This window comes from Girardinichthys multiradiatus, chromosome 17, assembly GCF_021462225.1.
Source record: "Girardinichthys multiradiatus isolate DD_20200921_A chromosome 17, DD_fGirMul_XY1, whole genome shotgun sequence".
NCBI lineage: Eukaryota > Metazoa > Chordata > Actinopteri > Cyprinodontiformes > Goodeidae > Girardinichthys > Girardinichthys multiradiatus.
In genome coordinates, this window is record NC_061809.1 from 681428 (window position 1) to 705917 (window position 24490).

Consider the following 24490-nt stretch of genomic DNA (forward strand, 5'->3'; position numbering starts at 1 on the left):
AGAGACGGTTGTACCTACGCAGACAAGCTGCATCTAGCTGAAATCTGCCTGCTCACTTGCTGTTATTTTCTCTCCAGCCTTCTTCTCTCCGTCCCTCAGCTCACTCATTCACTCAGCTGCTTACTCTCTCTCCCTGATCTCCAGCTGGGCTGACTGAGCTCTTGCATAACACCGACTCATTTGCTGTAACTCAGCTGTAACTCATGCAGCCCTAAGTCCAGATATTCCTGGTCCTTTCCTTCTCTACCCTCACAACTCGTTCCTCATGGACTTTGAGTGCAAGGACTGCTGCTTATAAGACGCATATCAGACCAGGAAAATGTTGGCTTTCTCAATGACAACCTGAATCTCACCTGGTAGAAGGAGGTTTGAAAACTTGAAAACAACTGTTAAAAATCCCATGGAATGAAGTTGTGGTTGGAAAGTATGGGATGGTTTCTGTTTCAAAATACAATGCTGAGATTAGATTACTTAAATGAATCCAAAAATGCAGTTTTTAAAGCTTAAGAGCCTTTCTAAGCTATTCAAACCAATCTGACTCTAATAACTTAATGCCTGGCTGTGCCACCCGTTGCAGTATCACCTGCAATCAAGTGTTTGAGATAAATAGTAACCAGTCTTTTACATCACTGTACAGGAATGTTTGCCCACTCTTCTTTGCAGATTTTTTTTAACTGAGCCACAGTGGAGAATTTCCAGCATGAGCAATCTGTTTAGGGTAATGACAGCATCTGGCATTTTCTGGCAAGAAGCAAAATTTATGCTTCCATACATTTCGACAAGTCATCCAAATCCTGAAGTAAAGCTGCACCAGACCATCACACTGCCACCACCGCATGTTTGACTGTTGGTAGGATCTTTTTTTCTGAAATATTGTGTTACTTTTCCAGATGTAACATAATGCACACTTTCCAAAAATTCCAGTTTTGTCTCTTCAGTCTACAGTATAGCAGCTTCTACAGTATAGTTTCCCAAATGTCTGCATACTGCACTGCATGCAACTGTTCTTAAGCAAATGTGAGAGCGGTCTTTGTGTTCATTTAGGTCTGCAGTGGCCTTGGTACTCTTGAATGGATGCCATTGCTCAGTCTCTGACCATAGCACCAACCGATTTTTGTGGTTTTTAAAAAGGCTTATTGCACAACAAATCTGATCTATTTACCGTTCTGCTCTTTAAAGAGTAACACATGTCTAAGAAGCTTATTTCAGTTGGTTAATTAGTCAGGCTCTCTGCTCATGCCCAGCCTGCAGTCAGCTGCTTAACAGACATGCATCTTGTAGCTGGCTAGCAGTAGTTTTACGTTAATAGTAACGATGGGTGATGGTCACTCCATGACATTCCCAGTTTTTTATGTCTGAAAATAAAAACTAATTTGCCTCTTTGGCAAATTAGTTTGTAAGCTAAAAGTTTAGTAGCTCTTTTTTCAGCCAGCTGCATAGAAATGCATGGCGACAGGTTGGGGCAGGTGAATGTTACTCTATACTCCATACAAATAGAGAAAACTCCAACTCTCACTGAGGCTATATATTAAAGGAACTTTAAACCACTAACATATTTTGAGGTTTTGAAACCCTATTTTTTAAAAGCTTGCTATATTTTGATACTGGGAGCTTGCCTAATCCCAACATAGGACCAATGTAGGAAAAGCATGATGCAGCCACCCCATCATGATTTCCACCCCATCATGATTTCTCACAGTTGGACCTCTTTTTAGTTGGATCAGTCGGATGCTCTAGCAGCTTCCTAAAAAAATATTGACGTACATACCCATAACGGGTCTGCATGTGTACCAAATAGCCTCCAAATTGGACCGTTCCTTCTTCCAAGTTGTCAATGCTGTTTTGCAGGGTCTGAACTTTTTGAGACAAATAGTCATGCTACTGTTCAGCGTGGAATGAATTTGGTTACTCTTATTGTGCCATTTTGTTTTCGCATCTTACGCAAACAGTTAGTGTGTAACTGGCAAGTCCTTGCTCTGCATAAATACAAACATTTCACTGAATTTGTATGCATCTCTTATTGTTTTAGGGGGGTACTTAATTTTGCTCAATATTTTCTATTTTTACTTCATATTTGTTTTAAAATAATGATGGTGGAATCTCTAGTGTGTAGATTTGTAGACCTTTAAATAATTTTAGAACCTCTGTGGACCCAATTTATTTGTTAGCGTGTACCTACTTCTTAGCATGGCCTGAGAATCACCATAAATTGATGTTTATTTTGGTGATGATTAGTTCATCACCACCAATTTATAAAAGCTTGTGTTCTTTTAATCATGTGATGAAAAACGTGACTACGGCACTGTTTTTACTTTCACTGGCATCCCTGAGCACGCACGCATTTTACATCTCCCAGTTGCACAGGAACTGTATCTTCAGGTGTAATGTGATGACCTGCAAACCTCATGTTGATAGCTTTACAGCTTGAAAGTCTGTGCAACATTTGTGAATAATTCATGCATCTCGGACCAAAAATAGAAGAGAGACAGACAGAAAGAAAGAAAGAGAGAAACTGAGGCAGTCAGGGAGCAGGAAATGAGCAAACATAGTGAATGTCAACACAAGAGCAGGATGACAATAAAATGAAAAAATAAGACCGAGCAAGAGATTTGAAAAGATATGCAATTGAATTGAGAGCTAACTCTTTTATACTGAAAAATACCCATCTATCAAATGTTTGGCCTGTAAATGGGGATGAAGAAGGCTCTGCTGGTGCAAACTACATTATTTACACACGGTGCAGTCTTCCCAAAGTGTACTCTGGAAAGGCCTTAAAGTAGTGGTTCCAGGTTTTATTTTAAGCCGTCAAATGACAGCCACTAGACTCTGTTCACATTTGGCATAGTTATGTCAGATGTTGTTCTGAACTCTTTTTCAAAACCTTAATGTTCCTTTGGTGAAGTCATTGTTTTTATTTATTTTACCATATGTTAGGGCTTACTGTGAACCTGAAAACTATAACGCCTCCTTGTCTTCAGCTTTCTATTAGACAATTGAAGGTTTAGGGTCAAACTGATTGGTATTTGGAACTGCTCATAATTTCATTAACCTAGTTCCCTCAGAAGAAAAGGTATCCCAGACGATGATGCTGCCACCACCTAATTACACTGCTGGCCATGGTGTTCATTTTGGTAGTGTGCTGGGCTGTCTTTGTGCCAAACTAACCTTTTGGTAAATTTAATTCTCGTGGGCAGGAAGGTAATTTTTGCTCTCTCGATATATATGAGAAACAAACTAAAGTTTGCCAGAGACAATAATGTTCTTCAGACAGGTGAGTCTAAAAGTGAATTATTTGGACATCAGAACAGAGGACATGTTTGTCTAAAACCAAGTACAGCCAAGTATCTATCTATCTATCTATCTATCTATCTATCTATCTATCTATCTATCTATCTATCTATCTATCTATCTATCTATCTATCTATCTATCTATCTATCTATCTATCTATCTATCTATCTATCTATCTATCTATCTATCTATCTATCTATCTATCTATCTATCTATCTATCTATCTATCTATCTATCTATCTATCTATCTATCTATCTATCTATCTATCTATCTATCTATCTATCTATCTATCTATCTATCTATCTATCTATCTATCTATCTATCTATCTATCTATCTATCTATCTATCTATCTATCTGTCTATCTATCTATCTATCTATCTATCTATCTATCTATCGCTACTTTGTATTTTGCTTTGAGCATATACGTTTCTTTTGAAATAGGGAAAAACATGTTTCAGTACTGCTTCAAAAAGAGGCAGAAGACCAGATTTATTTCACAGTGATCTTAGTGAAACACTCGCATTCACAACAATTAATGTCAGCTTATGAACTGCACTCTGAAAAAAGAAACACTTTATCTTAAGCCCTGATATAAAAGAAGCCAGACAGTGCTTGTGTCTTACTGATCAGACGGAGAAAACACATATTCAGTTTGTCATAATGAACAGTTAAGCTCTGAGCTTGTACAGTGTAGTTAGAATGACTAACATTAGCAGTTCATCTGTCTAGATGTGCACATTTGCAACAGCAATCTGCTGCTCTGTCACTTTCAGCCTAATCCCAAACGTGACATTTTAGAAGCTGTTGAATACTATTATATAATAATAAAAACCACCGACTCCACTAATAGAATATGCTCACGTGTTCATATTTACTGGAATAACTCAAACATAAAACAATATTAAAGTGATATGTAAAAGACTGAATAATATGTTGACTTACTAGGAAATACATTTTTTTGACACAGAACTGAGTTTTTCATTTTGAGACAAAAAGCAGTAGATTTATTATAGTAAATGCCTTTTTGCTTTTTTTGTCTTTCACCAGTATAAAACATGCTATTTTTTGTAAAGTTTGTTTGTAGTTTGACTCTAGAGTGAGTAACAATTACAAACACGTTGAACTTGTAAAGGATTTATTGAGACTATTATGTAAAGTGTTGAGGCTTCTGGGTTCCTGGCTGGATTTGGACCAGGCACTCAGGAGGTGAAGGTAAGTGAATAGAAGGTAGAAAAGGAGGATTATATTTATTATGATGATAATAAATAGGTTTTCAGAGAAGTGGAGAACACTTACGGTTGTAGATGAATATGGATGTCCTGTGGAGGAGAGCAACTCACAAGCTGCGTTTATAAAATGTGCGCAAAACTTTGTCGATATTCTGCCAATGTCAAAAAGACACAATTTCGCAATTGTAGTGTGTCCATTAAAAAGAAATACAGTTAAAATCACACGTGAATAAGTTTGTTCACGCAATAACTCATTTAAAAACATGGTGGCAACGGATGGCCGCTCCAAGATCTTGGTAAATGCTTGCATTTCTTTGCTTTTAGGAATCTAAAATGCTGGTAATGCCCCTGTAGCAAACTAAATTTAAAAACTACCGTGTCTCCTGGTGAATCCAAACATGCCGTGCCATTATCCTCCTATTACGTCGTCTTCTTCGTATTTTATTGCCAGTAGTACCATCCAGTTGTTGATCACGTGACTCGTGTGATGCGAATAAAAGTGTTTCCATTGCAGTTTTGCAAAATACACCAATTTAAAAAAAACACCTCATCTTAGCACAAAAACTTTTTATCAAAAAATTGGAGTGTTTTCAAAATTGCAGTGTTTCCATTAAGCGATTGTTTTTCCATTATTACAATTTGCGCAATTTGATGGTCAATGGAAACGCGGCTACAGAGTCTAAGGTCGACATGTCGCTGTGTTTAGTGGCTTGATAATGCAGCGTATCAGTTTGGTCATTCCAAGAAGGGAGCGGGCGGAGGAGCAGCCAATGTACAGACGGCAGACGGGCAGGTGAGTAATGGTTTGGTAAAACCAGAGCAGTAAAATGACTGTTTACCAGGAGCAGGATCTGAGGAGCAGTTGGGAGATTCACAGGAGGGCTTCTAAAGGAGTCCAGGAGAAGAGAAAACCAAACACCAGAAGAAAGGCACTTGGACTGGCTCATAGACTGGTTCCTGGAAACGGAGAAGACAAGGCTCATAGCTCTCATTTATGAAACATTGCCTAGGATCTATACTAAAAGTGTATATTTGTCCAGAAGCTGAAAATGGCATAAAGCCAAGAGAATCCAGACTTATAAAACTATTTGCATGCACACCAACAAGCAATTTCCCCTTAATAAATCACAGCTGCACCTAGTTGTTTGCATGCAAGGTTACTCATGTTCCGCTCATGTTCGCCCACATTTGACCATAAATGGTCATTTCATGGTCACCTTATGAATGTCAATGTGCATTTAAATGAGCCAGCTGATCAACTTTTTATGGTTAACAATGAGAAAAAGGAAAGAAACACAATTTTTAATCAAAGTGTTGGTGAGTGAGGTGGAGAGTCTTAGCACTGGCTGGAATATTCCAGACCTATGTATAATTTCACAGAATTATGTTGTTCCTGAAAGTGGCTTCAGGCAGAGAGTTAATTAATTGTTGTTTATGTTAAACACATACCAGTTGGCTCATCCGCACTGTAAGAGCCAGTTGCCAAGAACCCCAGAGTGGTTAACACCTATAATTGAACTGGGAAGGATTGGTTCCGTCAGGTCGGTCTCTCTAATACTGGACCCAGTTCAGCACACACATTCAAGAACAATGCTCTAGGGAGTCTAAATCGGTATATTAGCAAGTCATCATCATGGGCCAGGAAACCTTGAAAACGCATCCCCTCCTAATTCTCCCATTGGCAAGGTCGTCCAGCAGTGTCATTGCATTATGCACGAGTGTCTTCACGGTATTGAAAAGTTCACAGCAGTTAGTGTTTCTGTCCAACACTTTGTCACAATTTATGTTTTAATCTGTGGTACACATCACCCTCGTGATCGCTAGGAAGAGGAATGGGATGGTGAGGAATCTTTGATAAAATGTTGTGCGAACTTTGATTTGAGATTTGAGTTGGCTTATAGGCCTTTTTTTATTTATTTGAAACGTACTTATGTATAGTTATGGGTCACCAACGCAAGCATAAATAACACTGCAGCTTTGAACGCTTATGATAAGGTCGATCTATGATTAAAGTTTGATTTGGAGTGAAATTCAGTGTCTGAGAGGAATCATGATGCGGTGTGGCTTCAATTCCCCACCTCACCTACTGTATCGCCAGTTTCCCCTGTCTCCAAAACAAGCGTATGCATATGTCAGAGTTTGCATGAGGGACCACACATTCTCCATCAAGTTTGTTTTTTATAAATCACAACCTTTGCGTGGAAAGAGATGTATGGCCCTATTTAATGCGCATGCCACGTTTATAAATGAAACCCCAGGTCAGAACAAAATACTTTGTAGGCAAGAGTAGAAGCAGAGAAGGAAGGCCTGATTACCATGCTACAAGAGCTAATGATCTGGCATCTCTCTTTGGGTTCCTGCTCATCTTAAAGCTATTCCTGATTAGTGCTAATGAGTTGCAACTGCATTCCCACACCTGCTAGTCACACCCTGCATGGAGAGGTGAGAGAGAGACACACAATAACCAACCAATCAGCACACAGTTCTGTTACACATTTCTTTCCTTTTGGAATATAGAACCTTTCCATCCATCTTTTCATTAAGTAGTAAGTAATCTCTATTTAAAAGCTTGGCTCTGCTCAACAAACCAGGGTAAGTATAGCTCTTTATCCGCTATTAGGATGTACATCTGTGTAATGACATGACACATAAAACTTTTCATTTAATTTCAACTAAGAAAGAGACATCCTGTTTTGGTCATTCTGCTGGAAAAGCTATTTTCTTTGCAGATGATAAGCTGTAATTCTGTCAAACAGTGGAAAACAAGGGTTTTCACAAAAAAAGTCAAAAAACTTTACATCAGCCACACGTGTTTGGACTTGAAAGCAATTCCAAGTAGACATAGAAGAGAGAACCGGGTAGTATTCCCAAGTCAAGTCTCAAGTCTATCACCCCAAATCCAAGTCAACTCTGAAGTCCCTAATGACTGAAATAAACATCTACTCATCCAGTGCACACCATCTAGTCTGCTTGTAAGATTCAGGTGCTGTAGGTTAGGGATTTAGTTTAACTTTTGTCTTTTAACCTTTAAGCAATGTTAAAATTAATAAACAGTAATATTTATCCCATCAGAAATACAAATTGGCAACTGTGTCCACGGAGAAATAATAGAAAGAGATTAACACCTGTTAATGTTTCCAGATCAGTCAACATTGTTAATTCCTGTGTTCATATTGTCCACCCCTTCACTGTATATAGTTTAGAAGTTTTTCTCTCTCTTGCTCTGAGTTGAAGAATTTTTTATATTATTAGGAAACATTGTTCTAAATCTGCGTTTAAAACCCTAGTTGTCAAGTATAAACAATTAACATGTTCCTAAGTAGGTTATGAATTACAACATAATGAATGAGGCATGGTGCTGAGTACTGATAGAGTGGCAAATTTCTGAATGTGCTTTTTATTTTGATAAACAGGAAGTGTATGTGTTATGACACTGCTCACTTTATATCTGAAACAATATCAGAGGTAAGTTACGTTTTTATGGTTCTGAAACTCCCAGAGGTAATTTAATACAGCATGCAGTTGGTGAAACATTTGTATGCTTATTATTAAAACGCTAAAGCTAACATGAACAGGTTGTTCTAAACAATTAACAGTGAAGATCCCTGGCTAATAATCAAGCACAGTCTCTATGGGAAAACATGGTCACATCACCTTTCAGAGCTACAATCTGTGTCTTACATGTTGTTACTCCCGATTACATGATGATTATTAACAAGTCTCGAGTCGCAGACCACATGCCTAAGTCAAGTCATGTGTTGTCGCACAAGTCTAGGTTAAGTCTGACACCTTTGTTTTTCAGTTTAAGTGCAACTCGAGTCTGAGTTTGAAACTCAAGTTACCATCTCTCTCTCACTAAAGATATGCATTGAGGTCTGCAATGTCAGAACTGTAATAGTGGCTTTCCTGAATTGCAATTGTAATGTTTTCTTCTGTTTTTGTTTTAGCACCAGGAGGCAGTAATGTACCAAGTTCTTTCCCATCTGAAAGGAGGCAGAAAAGAAAACTTTTCCTGCCAAGCACACACATAAGCATGGACATTGTAAAAATCACGTGAAAATTATCCTAAGTAAAGTTAGCAGTTTAGTCAGATGACTCTGATCTACCAGCCCAAGAAAAGGCTTCAAAGTAAACCTGGATGTTTGTCTGCCATCAAAATCTGGTCTGGTGGAGATAACAACAGAGAAACTTTGGGCACAACTGAGCTACGTCAAAAGTGCCGGGACTCCTTTCCCAGTGTCCACAGTGCTTAATTGAACTGGTAGAAATTAAAGTGTTTTACATTGACAGAATGGGCAAAGGCATATCTGAGTATACTCAAAATGTCCTTTTGGACAGTAAGATTGACTGTACATTTAAACATTTATTCATGACTTTGGATGAGAGAAAACTTGAAAAGTCAAAACATCCACAGATAACATACATGATTTGAAACTCAAGGATGAGGCCAGAAAACACTAATAAACAGGAAGAACAAGGTAACTTCACACAAAAAAAATCTACTATCAAGATCCAAATCTAACACCTTCTGATGTGAAAAACAGTGACAATGAACACCCCCACTTTAACTTTTACTCACAGTCAGAGAAAAAAATATTGTGATACATTTCTTGTTCACTAGTTTTTGAAAAATAGTAAAGACATGATTCACATTTCTCGGTCTTGGACAGATTCAGGATTCTAATTCTAAAAGGTGATTTTTGGTAAATCCAGGTCTATCCTGTTTCAGAGTGGTTGGACTATGAGGTGAAAAGATGCACCTACAAAGACAGGTCAAGGTTTAGCAAAGCTGAACACCCAACACTTAATATGTTGAAAGTCCAGCTTGTTCCACCAACAGATTTCTTTTCCCCCTGGTAGTTAAGCCATTTCTAAGGATAATCTCAGGATTAGTCATGGTCAAATTGTAAAGAGTGTTTCATGGAGCAAAATAACTCATATTCATAAATAACCTGGAAGTCCAAATTTAAACCATGTTGGGAACCTATGGAATGAACTAGAGAAAACTTGAGCCATTTCCTAGTTCATGTTGGTTTCATGCTTTGATAGAGACCTTCTTGCTCTAATCTGCCTCAACGTCAAGTCAAACCAAGTCTAGTGATTACTCTTACTAAAAGCATTTAATTTGGCTCTGATAATCACAACATCACAGAAACATTAATGAAATCTCAGGGTCTTGCTACTTCACAGCTGGATATGTGGATCAAAAAATCTCCTCTGATTGAATCCATGTTCCTCCTGCCTTTAAAACCTGTTTTCTGAACACCGCCTGGATCTAAAGCCGCTGACTCTGACTCCTGCTGCGACAAGCCTCATCTGACCCCAGCAAAGGGAAGCAAAGCTCAGCCATGATGGAAAGGATTTGAAGGGCAGCTGGGAGTTGTCTGATCCAAATCTGAGGACCTCCTGGGAAATTATCCTCAACAAGAAAATGTCACTGAAGTCAATATTAAATGTCCTTAAGTTCCTTCTAGAGGTTTGTTGAAAGTAAACATTATAAAAGACATACCGTGAACTGTCCCTAGCGAATGATTGACTTATTGGAGTGTAGCCTGTATGTCTTTTGTCACTGCTATTCTTTAACAGATGTCTCTGAGGAAAACAAACTGCAAAAGTATGTGAAGACAAATGTGACACAAGGACGGTAGAACATTTTAAAACCAAAGAGTACTGTAGCCTAAGGTTCTAGTTTCCAAGGTTTAATTGTTCTCTGTCTACTGTATGTGGATATCCTCATAAACAGAGCTGCCTGTTAATCTGCCGTCTGAGGATTTGGGTGAAGATCTTGGCATTAAGCGACTCCATGCAGCTTTGACATTGATTTGGAAAGCAATCAGCAGCATCAGATTGGGCATAGGCAGCCAGAAAGGGCATAACACCCATAGAGTGAGATTGGGTGATTGATAACCCCAAAAGCATTTATTGACTGTCCACTTGTTTTTTCTAACATGTGAACATAGTTTTGGTCCAAACCATTTCCCTATGGGTCTGGCTGCACATTCGAGGCTGTAGTCTTGATGGAGGGTGAGCCTTGGCTCCAGTCCCATTAACTCTAACCAGCTGAAGAAAAGTATCACCACAGCACAATGCTGCCATCACCCTGTTTTACTATGGGGATTGTGTATTGTTGATGTGCAGTGTCAGTTTTCCACCACCCAAAATACTTTGCATGTCTTGGTATGTTTGCAGTTGTGCCATACTCTTTCCATTTTCAGGCGATCATTTGAACAGAGCTCCATTTTATAATTTAACCCTGCTTTAAACTGACCCCTTGACCTGTGTTTTTTGTCTTCATGATGCTGTTTGTTCACTTATGTTCTCTAAGATTTTGCTGAGAAAAACTAAATTCAGCTCGACTGCATTTAGGTGATTTATGAAGCCAAGTGGTTGCACTGGATTATATAAAGGGGGATCAGATTAAACGGGGCTGAATCCATGAAATAAATGCCACAATGTCCAGACTATTGGACATTATTTGTAAAAGAAAATGTTGAACTCCATAGATTATTTTCCTTCCACTACACAACCATACCCTAATTTGTGTTTGCCCTCAACCTAAAATACATTGAGGTTTGTTGCTTTGACCTGACAAAATGTGAAAAGGGTCATTGTGCAAGGCTCTGTATAATAAAATGGAACTATATTCCCAATTGGAATCTGACTACATTGTACTGTATTGTATTGCACTTGAATGAATTAGACTGTGTTTAATTTCAGCTGGAGGTACTTTTCTTTGGATATGAATTAGAATTGTGGTGTAGAAGTCTACACAACAAACCTGAGCAGTAACACTAGGAGAGATATACAGCACCATCTTGTAGGTAGCTGGTGGTAATGCAGATTAAACTCAAATTCAATGGCTAAGTACCTTCATGTACTTTTTTTAAATCCACTCCAGATATGTTAATGGTCAAAGGCTGAATTTTAACATAGCTGGCTATAGGCAACGTATTGGATTCTTAATGCAATGATTATCTGTTCTTAATTGGGCTTATTGACAAAATCTTTGCAGGAACCTATCCTCCATTTAGAATCAGAATCAGAATCAGAATCAGAAAAGCTTTATTGCCAAGTACGTTTTTGGACATACAAGGAATTTGTTTTGGCGTAGTCGGTGCAATACAGTACAAGTTAAACAGTACAAACATATCTACAATATAATATAAATATAAGTGCACAGTTTTAAGTGAGTGAGAGTAAATATAGAGCAGTATAAGATGAGTCCAGTAGAATCACCAAAGAGACAAACTTGTCTGTTCCTGGACTTTAACACCGAATCGAAAATTACTCTAAAGCAGAATAGGTAGACCTTATAAAGGCAAAGTACACAAATAAGCAAAGAACATTTTATTTTATTTTCACTCAGGCTGTAACTGACCTCACATCTTTAGCCCTTAAAGGGACAGTTCAGATATTTTGAAATGGGTTAGCAGTAAATATCTTACCCATGGCAAATAAGTCTTCTACTTCTACAATCTTAAAAGAACTCTAGTCTCAAATCTTATGGCAGTGCTCTCTTATCAACCTTTAAACCTAATTAGGCCAATACCCTCCCCTCCCCCTCCAGAAACATTTACACAGTCTGTAACAAGATGGAAATAAACAGTGGTTGTTACTACTGGCCCAGTTTTAGTTATGGAACAAATACCAATATGTCAAAAAAAGTGACAAAGATTGGTCAATATCGATGGTAACGCCGATATATTTTGCATCCCTATTATTTAGACACCTATGATTACACAGGAAATGGAAGAAGAAGGCGGTGCGCCACCAATAATATTCCTGCTTAAAACACAAACTGAAAACTGAACATGTGAAACGTTTCTGGACAGAGTGACTGACTGTTATAAAGGTTCAGTGGTACAAAAAGCCAAACCGTCAGCAGTTTATGTTAACAATACTTTAATGACTTTTACACTGCTTTTCTTTTCTATTGAGCTTCTCTGGCCAGAAACAATTAGCATGTTTCTTTTTCTGCATGTGGGCAAAATAGGAAGATCATGGAGAACACACCGGCTCCTGCTTCAGATATTTTGGAGTTTTCATAAGGACTGAAGTAGTTCAAAAGATGTAACTCAAAAATATCAGAAAATATTTTATTCTGTATTCTTTTTGTAGAAGTTTTTTTGATTTGAAAGAAATCCCCAGCCACACAACATTTGTCACATGTACAAGATGGCAGCGAGTCATATGTAAATATTTAATCGCCAAGGCGCTAGCATTTGAGGTTTTAGCTAACAAAGGAAAGCGTAAAGCTTGTTCACCACTTTTTAAAGTCAAACATGTACCCTTAACTACCATTAATATACATATCAATGTGCTTATAAGTGCTGGTGACGCGTTATAGCCGATCTGTTTAAAACCATCCGTTACATAAAGTTTGTCACAACTCTAAAACACAACTTAGAAGAAATAATTAGTCTCAAAGCTTAGAGGTCTGTTCACATTAGCTGAGCAGATAGCCTTCAAGAACTCAAATAGCTCAACTTCTAGAACCACACACTAAGCAAAACATCACGACATTGTGAAATTGTGACTGCTTGTACGTTTCAGTCCATAGCTGGGAAACAACACACACTGGATAAAGACCGCGCCATACACCTGGATGGCTCTTTTTGCTGACACTGTCAGCATGACACTACTTGGTAGAAGATCCCACCTTGCTAGCACAAGACTACAGCCACAGATACACTGTATTTCCAAAACTATTGAGATACTTGCATTTAACCACACATTAACTTTTTAAAACATCCCATTTTTAATGCCTGTGCTTTATGATGAACAGGGGTTGGTTAAGAAGTGTTTCAATGGGAATTTTTGATATTCTTCCAGATTACCATTTGTAAGGTCAAATACTGATGTTGTGTGAGAAGGTCCAGCTTGCAGTCTCTACTCTCATTCAACCTAAAGAAGTTCTACTGGGTTGAGGTCAGCATTCTGTGCTGGCCAGTCAAGTTCTTCTACTTTGTCAGGAGCATGAAGCGTATGAGTTCAATTCACTGCAACTGAGGGGTGAAGTTCAGCATAATCTGAAGGCCACATGAAGTTTAGAGGCCTGTAGCTATAGACTCTGCAGAAAGTTGGTGACTTCTGCGGATGCATGTCTCATCCGCTGACCCCTCTTTGTGATTTTAAGTGACCTACTACTACAGTTTAGACTTTTTTAACCTTAATTTTTCTGACTACATCTTATAAGTCTGATACTCCCAACCCATGTTTAGAGCTTTTGGATGAGACCTCTTCAAGAAACAAGAAGATCACTGTGAATTTACACCAAAGTATGCAGTATTTCCCAATCACTTCAAAATGATGCACTATGCTGTGTTGCTCTATGAAATAAAATGCCAGTAAATCATGATGAAGTTTGTTGAAAGCTCTGTACATGTCACGGCTTGTTCAGGATAAACTGGAGGTTTTTTTTTAATACAGTTATAACTAATAACAGGAGGACCTTAAATATTTATGTTGATCCTAACGTAGATCTTACGTGGAGCATTATAAATATAAAACAGTCTATTTTATTGCAGGTGGGTAAATGTTAAAAGGCATGATATTGTACTACTGTAATCATGTGAGGTACAGGTACATCTCAAATATTAGAATGTCAAAAAAAGCGCAATCATTTTGATGATTATGGCTTACAGATAATGAAAATTCAAAATTCAGTGTCTCAGAAAATTAAAATTTTGTCCCAAGATGATATTTTAAACAGACATGTCAGGCTTCTGAAAAGTATGATCATTTCTATCCATCTTTGGCTGGGCCTCCTTTTGTATGAATTACTGCTTCAATATGGTGTAGCATGGATGCGAACAGACTGTGGTTCTGCTGAGGTGCTTAGGAAACCCAGGTTGCTTTAATAGCAGCCTTCATCTCATTTGCATTGTTGGGTCTAGTGTCTTCTCTTAACAATAATCCATTGATTCTCTACGGGGTTCAGGTCAGGCCAGTTTGCTTGCTAATTAAGCACAGTAACACCAAGGGTCATTGGATCAGCTTCTGGGATCTTTGGCAGTGTGGGCCGGTGCCAAGTCTTGCTACAAAATAATATATGCATGAAGTGCTCTAAATTGTCCTGATAGATGGCTGTGTTGACTGTGGACTTCAGAAAACTCAGTGGACCAACACCAGCATATGTCACGACTCTTTAAATCATTACTGACTGTGGAAACATCACACTGGACTTCAAGCAACATGGATTCTGTTTCTCTCCACTCTTCCTCCAGACCCAGTGACTGTGGTTTCCAAATGAAATGCAAAAAGTACTTTGATCTGCAAAGAGGAGTTTGGACCACTGAACAACACTCCAGTTCTTTTCCCCCTTAGCCAATGAAAGACGCTTCTGATGTTGTATCTGGTTCAGTGGTTTGACATGACCAATGCCACATTTGTAGCTTATGTGAATGATTTGTCTGTGTGTGGTGGCTCTTGATGGACTGACTCCAGCCTCAGTCCTTGTGAAGCTCCCTCAAATTCTTGAGTGGATTTTACTTGACACTCCCCTCAGGGCTGTGGTTATTCCTGTTTTTAGTACAGTGCCTTGTGAAGGTACTCGGCCCCCTTGAACTTTTCAACCTCTTGCCACATTTCAGGCTTCAAACATAAAGATATAAAATTCAAATTTTTTGTGAAGAATCAACAACAAGTGGGACACAATCGTGAAGTGGAATGAAATGTATTGGATGTGTCAAACTTTAACAAAGCTGAAAAGTGGGGCGTGCAATATTATTCAGCCCCCTTGTGTTAATACTTTGTAGCGCCACCCTTTGCTGCAATTACAGCTGCAAGTCTCTTGGGGTTTGTTTCTATCAGTTTTCACATCGAGAGACTGAAATTCTTCCCATTCTTCCTTGAAAAACAGCTGGAGCTCAGTGAGGTTGGATGGAGAGCGTTCATGAAAATCAGTCTTCAGCTCTTTCCACAGATTCTGGATTGGATTCAGGTCTGGACTTTGACTTGGCCATTCCAACACCTGGATACATTTATCTGTGAACCATTCCATTATAGATTAGGCTTTATGTTTTGGATCATTGTCTTGTTGGAAGATAAATCTCCGTCCCAGTCTCAGGTCTCTTGCAGACTCCAACAGGTTTTCTTCCAGAATGGTCCTGTATTTGGACCCATCCATCTTCCCATCAATTTAGACCATCTTCTCTGTCCCTGCTGACGAAAAGCAGGCCCAAACCATGATGCTGCCACCACCATGTTTGACAGTGGGGATGGTGTGTTCAGGGTGATGAGCTGTGTTGCTTTTACACCAAACATATCATTTTCCATTGTGGCCAAACAGTTTGATTTTGGTTTCATCTGACCAGAGCACCTTCTTCCTCATGTTTGGTGTGTCTCCCAGGTGGCTTGTGGCAAACTTTAAACAAGACCTTTTATGGATATCTTTGAGAAATGGCTTTCTTCTTGCCACTCTTCCATAAAGGCCAGATTTGTGCAGTGTACGACTGATTGTTGTCCTATGGACAGACTCCCACCTCAGCAGTAGATCTCTGCAGTTCATCCAGAGTGATCATGGGCCTCTTGGCTGCATCTCTGATCAGTCTTCTCCTTGTTCAAGATGAAAGTTTAGAGGGACGGCCGGGTCTTGGTAGATTTGCAGTGGTCTGATACTCCTTCAATTTCAATATGATTTCTTGCACAGAGCTCCTTGGGATGTTTAAAGCTTGGAAAATCTTTTTGTATCCAAATCTGGCTTTAAACTTCTCCACAACAGTATCTCGGACCTGCCTGGTGTGTTCCTTGGTCTTCATGATGGTCTCTGCGCTTTGAACAGAACCCTGAGACTATCACAGAGCAGGTGCATTTATACAGAGACTTGATTACACACAGGTGGATTCTATTTATCATCATCAGTCATTTGGGACAACATTGGATCATTCAGAGATCCTCACTGAACTTCTGGAGTGAGTTTGCTGCACTGAAAGTAAAGGGGCTGAATAATATTGCACGCCCCACTTTTCAGTTTTTTATTTGTTAAAAACGTTTGACACATCCAATAAATTTCATTCCACTTCATGATTGTGTCCAACTTGTTGTTGATTCTTCACAAAAAATTTGAATTTTATATCTTTATGTTTGAAGCCTGAAATGTGGCAAGAGGTTGACCAGTTTAAGGGGGTCGAATACTTTCGCAAGGCACTGTAAATCTTTTCCCACCGCTCGCTTTTTCCTTCCACTCAACTTTATACGAATGTGCTATATAGTAACTTTTCACAATATTTAAATTTTCTGAGACGCTGAATCTTCATTAATTGTAAGCCCTATCCATCAAAATTACAAGAAATAAAGGCTTGAAATATTTTACTCGATGTCTAATCAATCAATATTATATATCAGTCTCACTTTCTGAAATGGATGACAAAAAATTGTGAACCTTCTCACAATGTATTTGTATGCATGTTTCATTTTAGTTATTTGTAATATACCATATACCTCAAGTTTCACAAATAAAAACATAATTATTTCTAGAATAAATAAAACCGGGTGACTTTTTATATAATATTGTTGCTCTTCTTTCCATTTTTTTAAAAGCAAAAACTGGAATTGAAACTAATTTGCCTAGAGCAACATTGGGTCAGATGATACAGGGATATGTTCTGAGAGGCATATTATTTTAAATGACCAAATAAAGATGAGAAATCGTTCATATGACAGTTTTTAACATTATCCAGAAACCTTGTCTGAAAAACGCCCTTTCCTGCACAGATTCTACCTATCCTCCAGAGGGCAGTATTGTACCTCAGACCACTGGCTCCAATCCTGGAATCCTCTTTGTGACGTGTTAGACATTTCTCAGTAAGGAGTAAAACATGATTAGAACAGTCTTCCTGTTGGATAAGGTGTGGTTCTTTTTTTAAGATTTGGTATTCAGATGTTTGTTCCCATTAGGGACTAATCAACTGGTTGCACTGGATTTTATTTAGGGGTATAAGAGTGAACAAGGCTAAATACAAATGTATGGCACACTTATAGGATTTGCATTTGTAAAGAGAATTCTGAAAAAAAAAATTTCTTTTTTCTATTTCACAAATATGCATTACTTAGTCTGATACATAACATTTTTAGAATAACATTGAAATTTGTGGGTGGAACATGACAAAATTAATATTTTTGCAGAGCACTGTCTTGTACAATGTTGTACAATCTTAAGCACTGAGCCTATGGTATAGTATAATTATGACTCATTGTCCAAAAAATGGTGTCTGACTATTTCAAAATAGTCTCTTTATTTGGATAACGTCTGACAGTTTACCATCTGAAACCCAATTTCATGTAAATCTTCACAATAAAATAGCTCAATATATAAACATATATGTATATATTCATAAACGTGTTCCAGTGAGGATTGTTTGTCAGATTAAGAGTATGTTTTGAAAATAAGCATTTATAACACATACCCTTCAAATAGCCCACATTTCTGTATTAAAAGGTTGTTTTTTATTGGTCTGATGTAATATTCTAATCTTAAATGTTGTATTTTCATCAGCATAAGCTGAAAAATCCTCATAATTAACAAAAATAAAGGCTTGAAAACCTGGAATTGTATCTGAAATGTAACAGTTTAAAATGAGATTTTTTTTTACAGTGGAGACCTGGCACACTGAATGAATAAACCTTTACAGCCACCCTGATTGGTGAGGTCTCAGCCAGTGAGGGTGGGGCCAAATGAAGACTAATTAGCATACCTATTCAGCCAAATAAATGCGCCCACAGCTTCACCTGAAGGTCTCTGAGCATGAAACCCTCTGAGAAGTAGAGTAAATCCCGGGGCCAAATGTAAGGAAAGCTACAACTATCAGAAGTCGGCCCTGACGAGTAATCTCACCCTTCTGGGAAATACAGGTCCAGTGCCGTCCTGCGGTCTGTGCGTAAATGCGCACAGCCAAACCACATTACAGTTGGACCGCAGCTCAACCCGTCAGCCTGCTGGTGCCTCTCACGCCCGGTTTCCACTGACCTGTGTCCGCTCCGACCCAGAGTTCCGGGTGACCCATGAGGCTGGAGGCCGCAGCCAGGATGGATGTCTTTAGGAAGCTGTGGAGGGCGAGGAAACTGATTGTAGTGGTGTTCATCCCGCTTTCACTGCTGCCCCTGCCGCTCATACACCCCACCAGCGTGAGTACGACCTCAATAATGGTCCTGGTTTTACTCTTTAGAGCTCAAAAACACGTGTAGCTTTTCAAGAAGCATGTCAGCTAGTTTACACACACACACACACATATATATATATATATATATATTGTAAATTCCAGTGGGATTAAGCCTAAACTGCTTCAGGTTATTAAATATCTCAACAAATCCATAATCTGGAATTTGATAACTACCTGCTACTGGTGCTGCTTGTTTTGTCCGTCTTGGGTCTTGGTGGCTGCACATGGCTCCAGAGTCTTGATGGGAGTTCAGTTTGTGTGTGTGTGTGTGTGTGTGTGTGACACAGAGGAGGACAGAGAATCAATCAAAAGCCACACTGTCCCGGGCTGTCCCAGTCCTCAGCTGATGAGGCCTGTGTATGGAGGGGAGACGTCGCTACATGTTGATGAGATGGAGATCAGTTCTGGGCTTAAAAACAGGGATTTATAAGAACCTGATATTGATCTTATTTCTTTGATGATCTACATTTTGCTTTTTTATCATTTGATTGCACTCCAGACTTCACATGCCTCCTAAATTGGTTGGTTTTAAGATTTGGAAATGATCAAACAGTGAGAAATTTCTCTGAATTTCAAAAACAAGAATTGGGTGCACAGTTAACAAACTAAAATTGTTGAGATATCCAGATCACCTTAACTTTTTCAATCTTCTTCCACAACCACAGCATTTCAAAGATGGAGGATCATTTCAAAGTGAAGATCTGATCTAATTAACTGGCTCCCACAAATGAGACAACCTTCTCCATAGTTTACTGACTGGACTGAATGAGTCTACATTTAATTGGATTTGAACTGAACCTTGTTGCTTGTGAAATTGAATTACAATGTAGGAGAATGAAATAAACTGGTACCTAACCAGATTATAACAGTCAGCTATTACTCCATCGTAGAATAAAGGTCTAAAGGTTGGTTGAGCTCAGTCATTTCTTGAGGAAAAGGTACCTCTGGACTTTATATGTAAATCTGCTGTTGATAACACAGACATTCTTTTTAAATCTATCTGTTAAGCCTGTTCTCTGTCTGATAAAACCTCTTTAAGAGACAATGGCCAACTAGGAATACCTGCAATTATTTCAAAAAGGGATATGAGAAGGGTGGATTGAAAAGTCTTATAATTATTGTTGAACTCATGGTGTTCGTGATGCATATTAATTAGTGGATTTTATATATTTTGGCTCTCATGCTGTGGTTCATCCAACCATGTAGTTCCAGATGCAGTTACATAGAAAATGCCTGATTACAAATAAAGCTGCAGCTGCACACTTTATATTCCTCTAGATCATGCAACTACTGTATGTTTGAGGAAAAAATCAGTTTTGTTTTAGATTTGACAGAACAGGGTTAAAGAAATTATTAAGTGGACATTGTGTGAGACAGAGCTTTGCATAAAAGCCATTAAGGTTAGCACAGTTATTACAGTTACTGCATTTTAGATGAAATATGACTTTACATACTCATCATGCATCACTACCCAGTCTGAGCTCAGCACAAATAATCCAAAATGAGGTAGAAACAAAGTAAAATAATGACAAGGTTTCATCCTCTCATCTTGTCCAGATGTCTCATGTCACCACAAATATCTTCTGGCTTTAGGTTTTATATAAGATCTGTAATGATAATTATATATGAAGTTCACTGTGAAAAGCACAGTTCATGTTTACTTCCATCACAGTTTAATCATAGAACATTAAAAGATTGCTTTATTCACTTCCTGCTGCTCAAACTGACAAATCTTGGAAAATTCTGCATTTACTTTGTAAACTTTATGTTGAGGAATTATTGTTTTTAATAAACTCACAAATGCTGCATATACCAACAGCCCTGGTGTAATTGTACAACCCCTTTCAGCCCAATCTGACAGCATTTAGTTGCCTACAACACTCCACAAGAGAGGCCCTTAAAAGACCAACAACAACTAATGTCCTCCACCATGCTTAACAGTAGACATTAGGTGCTTTTCCACATTTATATCACACCCCACCCGCCTGGAGTTTGTGTAGCTGGAAAACTCTGTCTTAGTCTCATGTGGCCAAAGAATATTTCCAGTTAAAGTCCCAGGATAGTTTGGTAAACTCCATGTGTTACATATGTGATGGTTGGACAGTAAATGCTTTTTCATGGCAAACCCCATTTAGCCTGTAAATAGTACCTAAAGCCTTCATTGTGCCACTCATTGCTGCAGTTCTTTAACAGAGAGCTTTGCAGATATTTTAATCTTTTCTTATGATCTTCTGACTTTGGGGGTCCTTGTCAGTCATGGTTTACAGGTATTTTAAACTTTATAGTTGATCAGCCAGTTTAGGCAAATAGCTATATTCCTATAACTATTCCCGACTTATGAAGGTCAACACACATCTGCCTTGCTGGAAGGGCATGTTCTAGTTTCTTTCCCATTTTGAAGTGTAATAAAGTTGAGGGAAGGGCCTGTTATCATTTCACTTTTATAACCCCAGAAACAGGAAGTCAAGATGTCTTAAACAAAGCTCCTAGAAGCTCTGACTAAATTAAATAGTAAAGCATAATTTGAAAATGTGCACAAGTGAAATTTTTACAGATATTGTTGGAGGTGTCAAAAATCCTAGCACTAGTGATGTGGTTAAAGACTGTTTTTTATTGAAATGGGAATTTTTTAACCCCTGCTCAATAAATGTGTGAATAAATAAAAAAAGAAATAATATTTTAATGTGAGATTTTGGTAGTGTGATAAGAGATGATTTTATATTGAGGCTTTTAGAATATCATTCCCAGAAGTGTGGAGGATGCTGGAGTTTGATTTAAAACCCAGAGTTGAAGGTAGCTGCTATACAGCAGGTGTCTTGGTTGTCAGTGTTGTAAAGAACAGTAATATCTGTATGTTGTCCTTCAGCCAGCCAGAGCTGTTACCCCAGGTCCACGTTTTTATGTCAGCGGTGTTGGATGCTTGGCACATGCCAGGGCCGCAGGATGTGGTCATTAAAGCACAAAGGGAAAAACTTCTCTACAAAAAAAAAAAAAAAACAAACCCTGCAATTATGTTACATAATCAACTCACCACCATGCTGGATTTTGGCCCCATGTGGCTTTGTTACGACAGCGGGGACCTCAGACCGTGCCAGGAATGCGACAGTGGTTCTGAGAGATCCTTCCTCAGTGTGTGTGTGTGTGTGTTGGTGTTTGTATTGGTACTGTTTCCAGCTGCAGGAGGACAGAACATCTGTAGGATACAGTCAGGGCAGATCAAAGAGACACAAAATCTAAGAGCAAGCATTTGATACTGGATTTTGTGCCATTGGACATTAAAAATGAAGTATTGCTTGCTTAGCTCTAATAGAATCCTATATTCAATGTCAAGAAGGTTATAAAATGGTAGGAGTGCTACATGCAGCACATGAGACAAGACGATTAACAATATTGGGGCTGAGAAAACAATGCAAGACAAGATTTTAGCAGTTTTTCTGGTAAGATTAAGAAACCCCATTTTTTATTTTCACAAATAAAATAAAGGTTTCACAGATCACAAGCTTTGTTTTAAAGGATCTGTAATTAGTGTGAAATGATACCGTTCAGGCTTAACCACTCTAAATGTTGAAATTTGTATGCTCGTATAACTTGAACGTGGCCTAAATGCCAAAACAGCATTGAAAGTTGCCCCATCTTTGTTGAGATTTTATAGATTTCAAACTGTTTTTTTTTTAACTTTCTCTTTCTGTTGTCAAGTTATCCCGTTCAGGTATGATCACAGTATTACAGATTGTAAGGTTGAGCAGTCCAAACTGCATTTGTTGCTATGGCAACTTTAACATTTGTAGCAGCTAACGGTTAGCCAGTTGTAGTATCATTATAGCGTTTACAAATCATTCCTATATTTTCTGTTACTCTGTCACTGGGACCTTTCTACCACGTAAATGCTGCCAGACAAACCATTTCAAAGGCAGTAAAGTCTTCTTCAACACTTGTAATCATACGTCGTCGGTTAGCCCAACGAGAAGTCTTCATTAGCCAACTGTGTCAACACCAGAGGGCAACTCAAGAACCTGTGGCTTAGTGAAAGTTGTGGGTTTGATTCCAGCTTCCTCCTGCCCCTAGGCAAGGCACTTAACCTCAAGTTGCCTACCGATCTGCGTATTGGTGTATGAATATGTGCGTGTTAGTGAGTGTGATTGGGTGAATGTGGCTATAGTGTAAAGCGCTTCTAGTGGTTGGTATGACTAGAAAGGCGCTATATAAGTTCAGTACATTTACCATTTAGCTGCAGCACTTCACAGCATGAGATCTTGTAGCAGAAGATGTTGTCACTTGTTACCTAGTGTTACGTTATGCTGCGTCTCTGGAGTCTAGAGTTAGTAACTTTGACCAACTATTATACTTTAATGAAAAAAAGGCCTTGAGAGTTTAGTTTAGTCATATTTTTTCTGTATTCTGACTTTTAGTTTTGTGGTGGATTTTGAGTTTTTAGTAGATTGATTTGCCCATCCCAGAGCTAACTCAGAGAAGAAAAACATTTGCACTAAAATCAGGGGGAGCGGTGATTGGCTGATTGACCCAAAATGCATGTTTTTGCTGTGTCTTTTTGTTTTGATTTAAGCTGCACAATATGTCAAATGGCCATTTACAATATCTGGAAGGCTGTAATATTTCAGGTGCCATTCCTTCAAACTGCATGCCAATAATGTATTAGGCTGTTAAATTGGCCTTTTCGGTCCACCCCATATATAGATCTTAGTGAAGAAGATGCTAAACCTCAGTTGGTGGGGACATTGAGATGATAAAAAAGAAAAAAAAAGAGTGAAGAAAATGAGGGCTAACCAAATTCAATGTCATCATTGCAATATTCAGCAGAATTATTGCAATTTCATATTCTCCTAAATTGCAAAGCTCTTGTTTTAACCGTGTAAGAAAACCAGATTACCAGAAGAAAGTCGACGTATTCACAGGGAAAAAAGGCAAATGTCACACAGTGACACTCAAGGACCTTCTTGTTGTAACAGTGCTTTCTTTTATTTGCTTTTTTAACACACTGTAGCAAAATAAGTGATTTGCCTCTCACCCCTTTGCTATTTGGTACCTTTCTAGTTTTGGTCATTTTGGATCTTACTGGGTGTCCGATAAATGGATCCGTCTGCCGCAGGATGTTTCCTATTGGCCATGTTTCTATTCATACATACCGGAGAGACGTTTTGTAATTAGTTTGACAACAGTACTCGTAGTTCTGACTCTGATAAATATCCCCAAGCTTTCTTTGAGTTATTTCTGCCTGATCAGGATTCTTCATCCACTGTGTATCATAAGATTCAACTGACCCTAAATGAGGATCAGCAACACAGTAAATTGAAATAAAGCATAAAAGGTTTTCAGATTTGCTTATTTTAATGGATTGGTTTAAGTACATGGATACATGGATATATGGTTTGTTTAGAAGTACAAAATGGAAATAAAAAGTGAAAAATGGCAATGTGCAGTTACAAATTTAGGGTACAAATTAGGTGGAATTACAGGGATGTAACAACTAGAATGCCTAGTCAAATAATCTTATTTGGTACTATACTAACCTTCTTCTGTAACAAGAACAAAAATGTGATCTTTTATGCCTGTGTCTGTTGTTTAAAAACTATATACATGTAATGTATGGAAATAGTTACGCTGTTTCTGTCTTGGTACAAAATCCTGGCAACACCTTATTATATATTAGCTTGCTGAAGGAGGAACTCATGTGTACTTAATGCCTACTTGTAAACAGAGCAGAAAATGAGCAGTTTTAAAAAACTCTCTGCAGTTGATATTCAGAGATTTTTAGAAAGTATTATATAGAGGCCCATGCATACTATAATTTTC

At 38.3% G+C, this 24490-nt stretch overlaps 2 protein-coding genes across 15 annotated transcripts in view; one reads left to right on the plus strand and one right to left on the minus strand.

The window, feature by feature from the left end:
* Window positions 1-18931, minus strand: part of zgc:162331 (uncharacterized protein LOC793007 homolog) — a 45720-nt gene extending 26789 nt beyond the window's left edge. For 3 of the 13 annotated variants that reach the window (XM_047389925.1, XM_047389937.1, XM_047389924.1), the window contains exons 1-3: window positions 18355-18469; window positions 5360-5477; window positions 354-438 (exon numbers count right to left, since the gene is read on the minus strand). The gene's annotated coding sequence lies outside the window, so the exon portion shown is untranslated. Of the gene's footprint in view, window positions 1-353; window positions 439-5359; window positions 5478-18354; window positions 18620-18853 lie in introns of those variants that run through there. The other 10 variants (XM_047389932.1, XM_047389933.1, XM_047389928.1 and 7 more) reach the window with 10 other exon arrangements.
* Window positions 18522-24490, plus strand: part of slc13a4 (solute carrier family 13 member 4) — a 35133-nt gene continuing 29164 nt past the window's right edge. Inside the window, exon 1 of one of the 2 annotated variants that reach the window (XM_047389922.1) lies at window positions 18522-18644. In XM_047389922.1, coding sequence (XP_047245878.1) covers window positions 18522-18644 — 123 coding nt within the window. Of the gene's footprint in view, window positions 18645-21997; window positions 22117-24490 lie in introns of those variants that run through there. The other variant, XM_047389923.1, reaches the window with a different exon arrangement.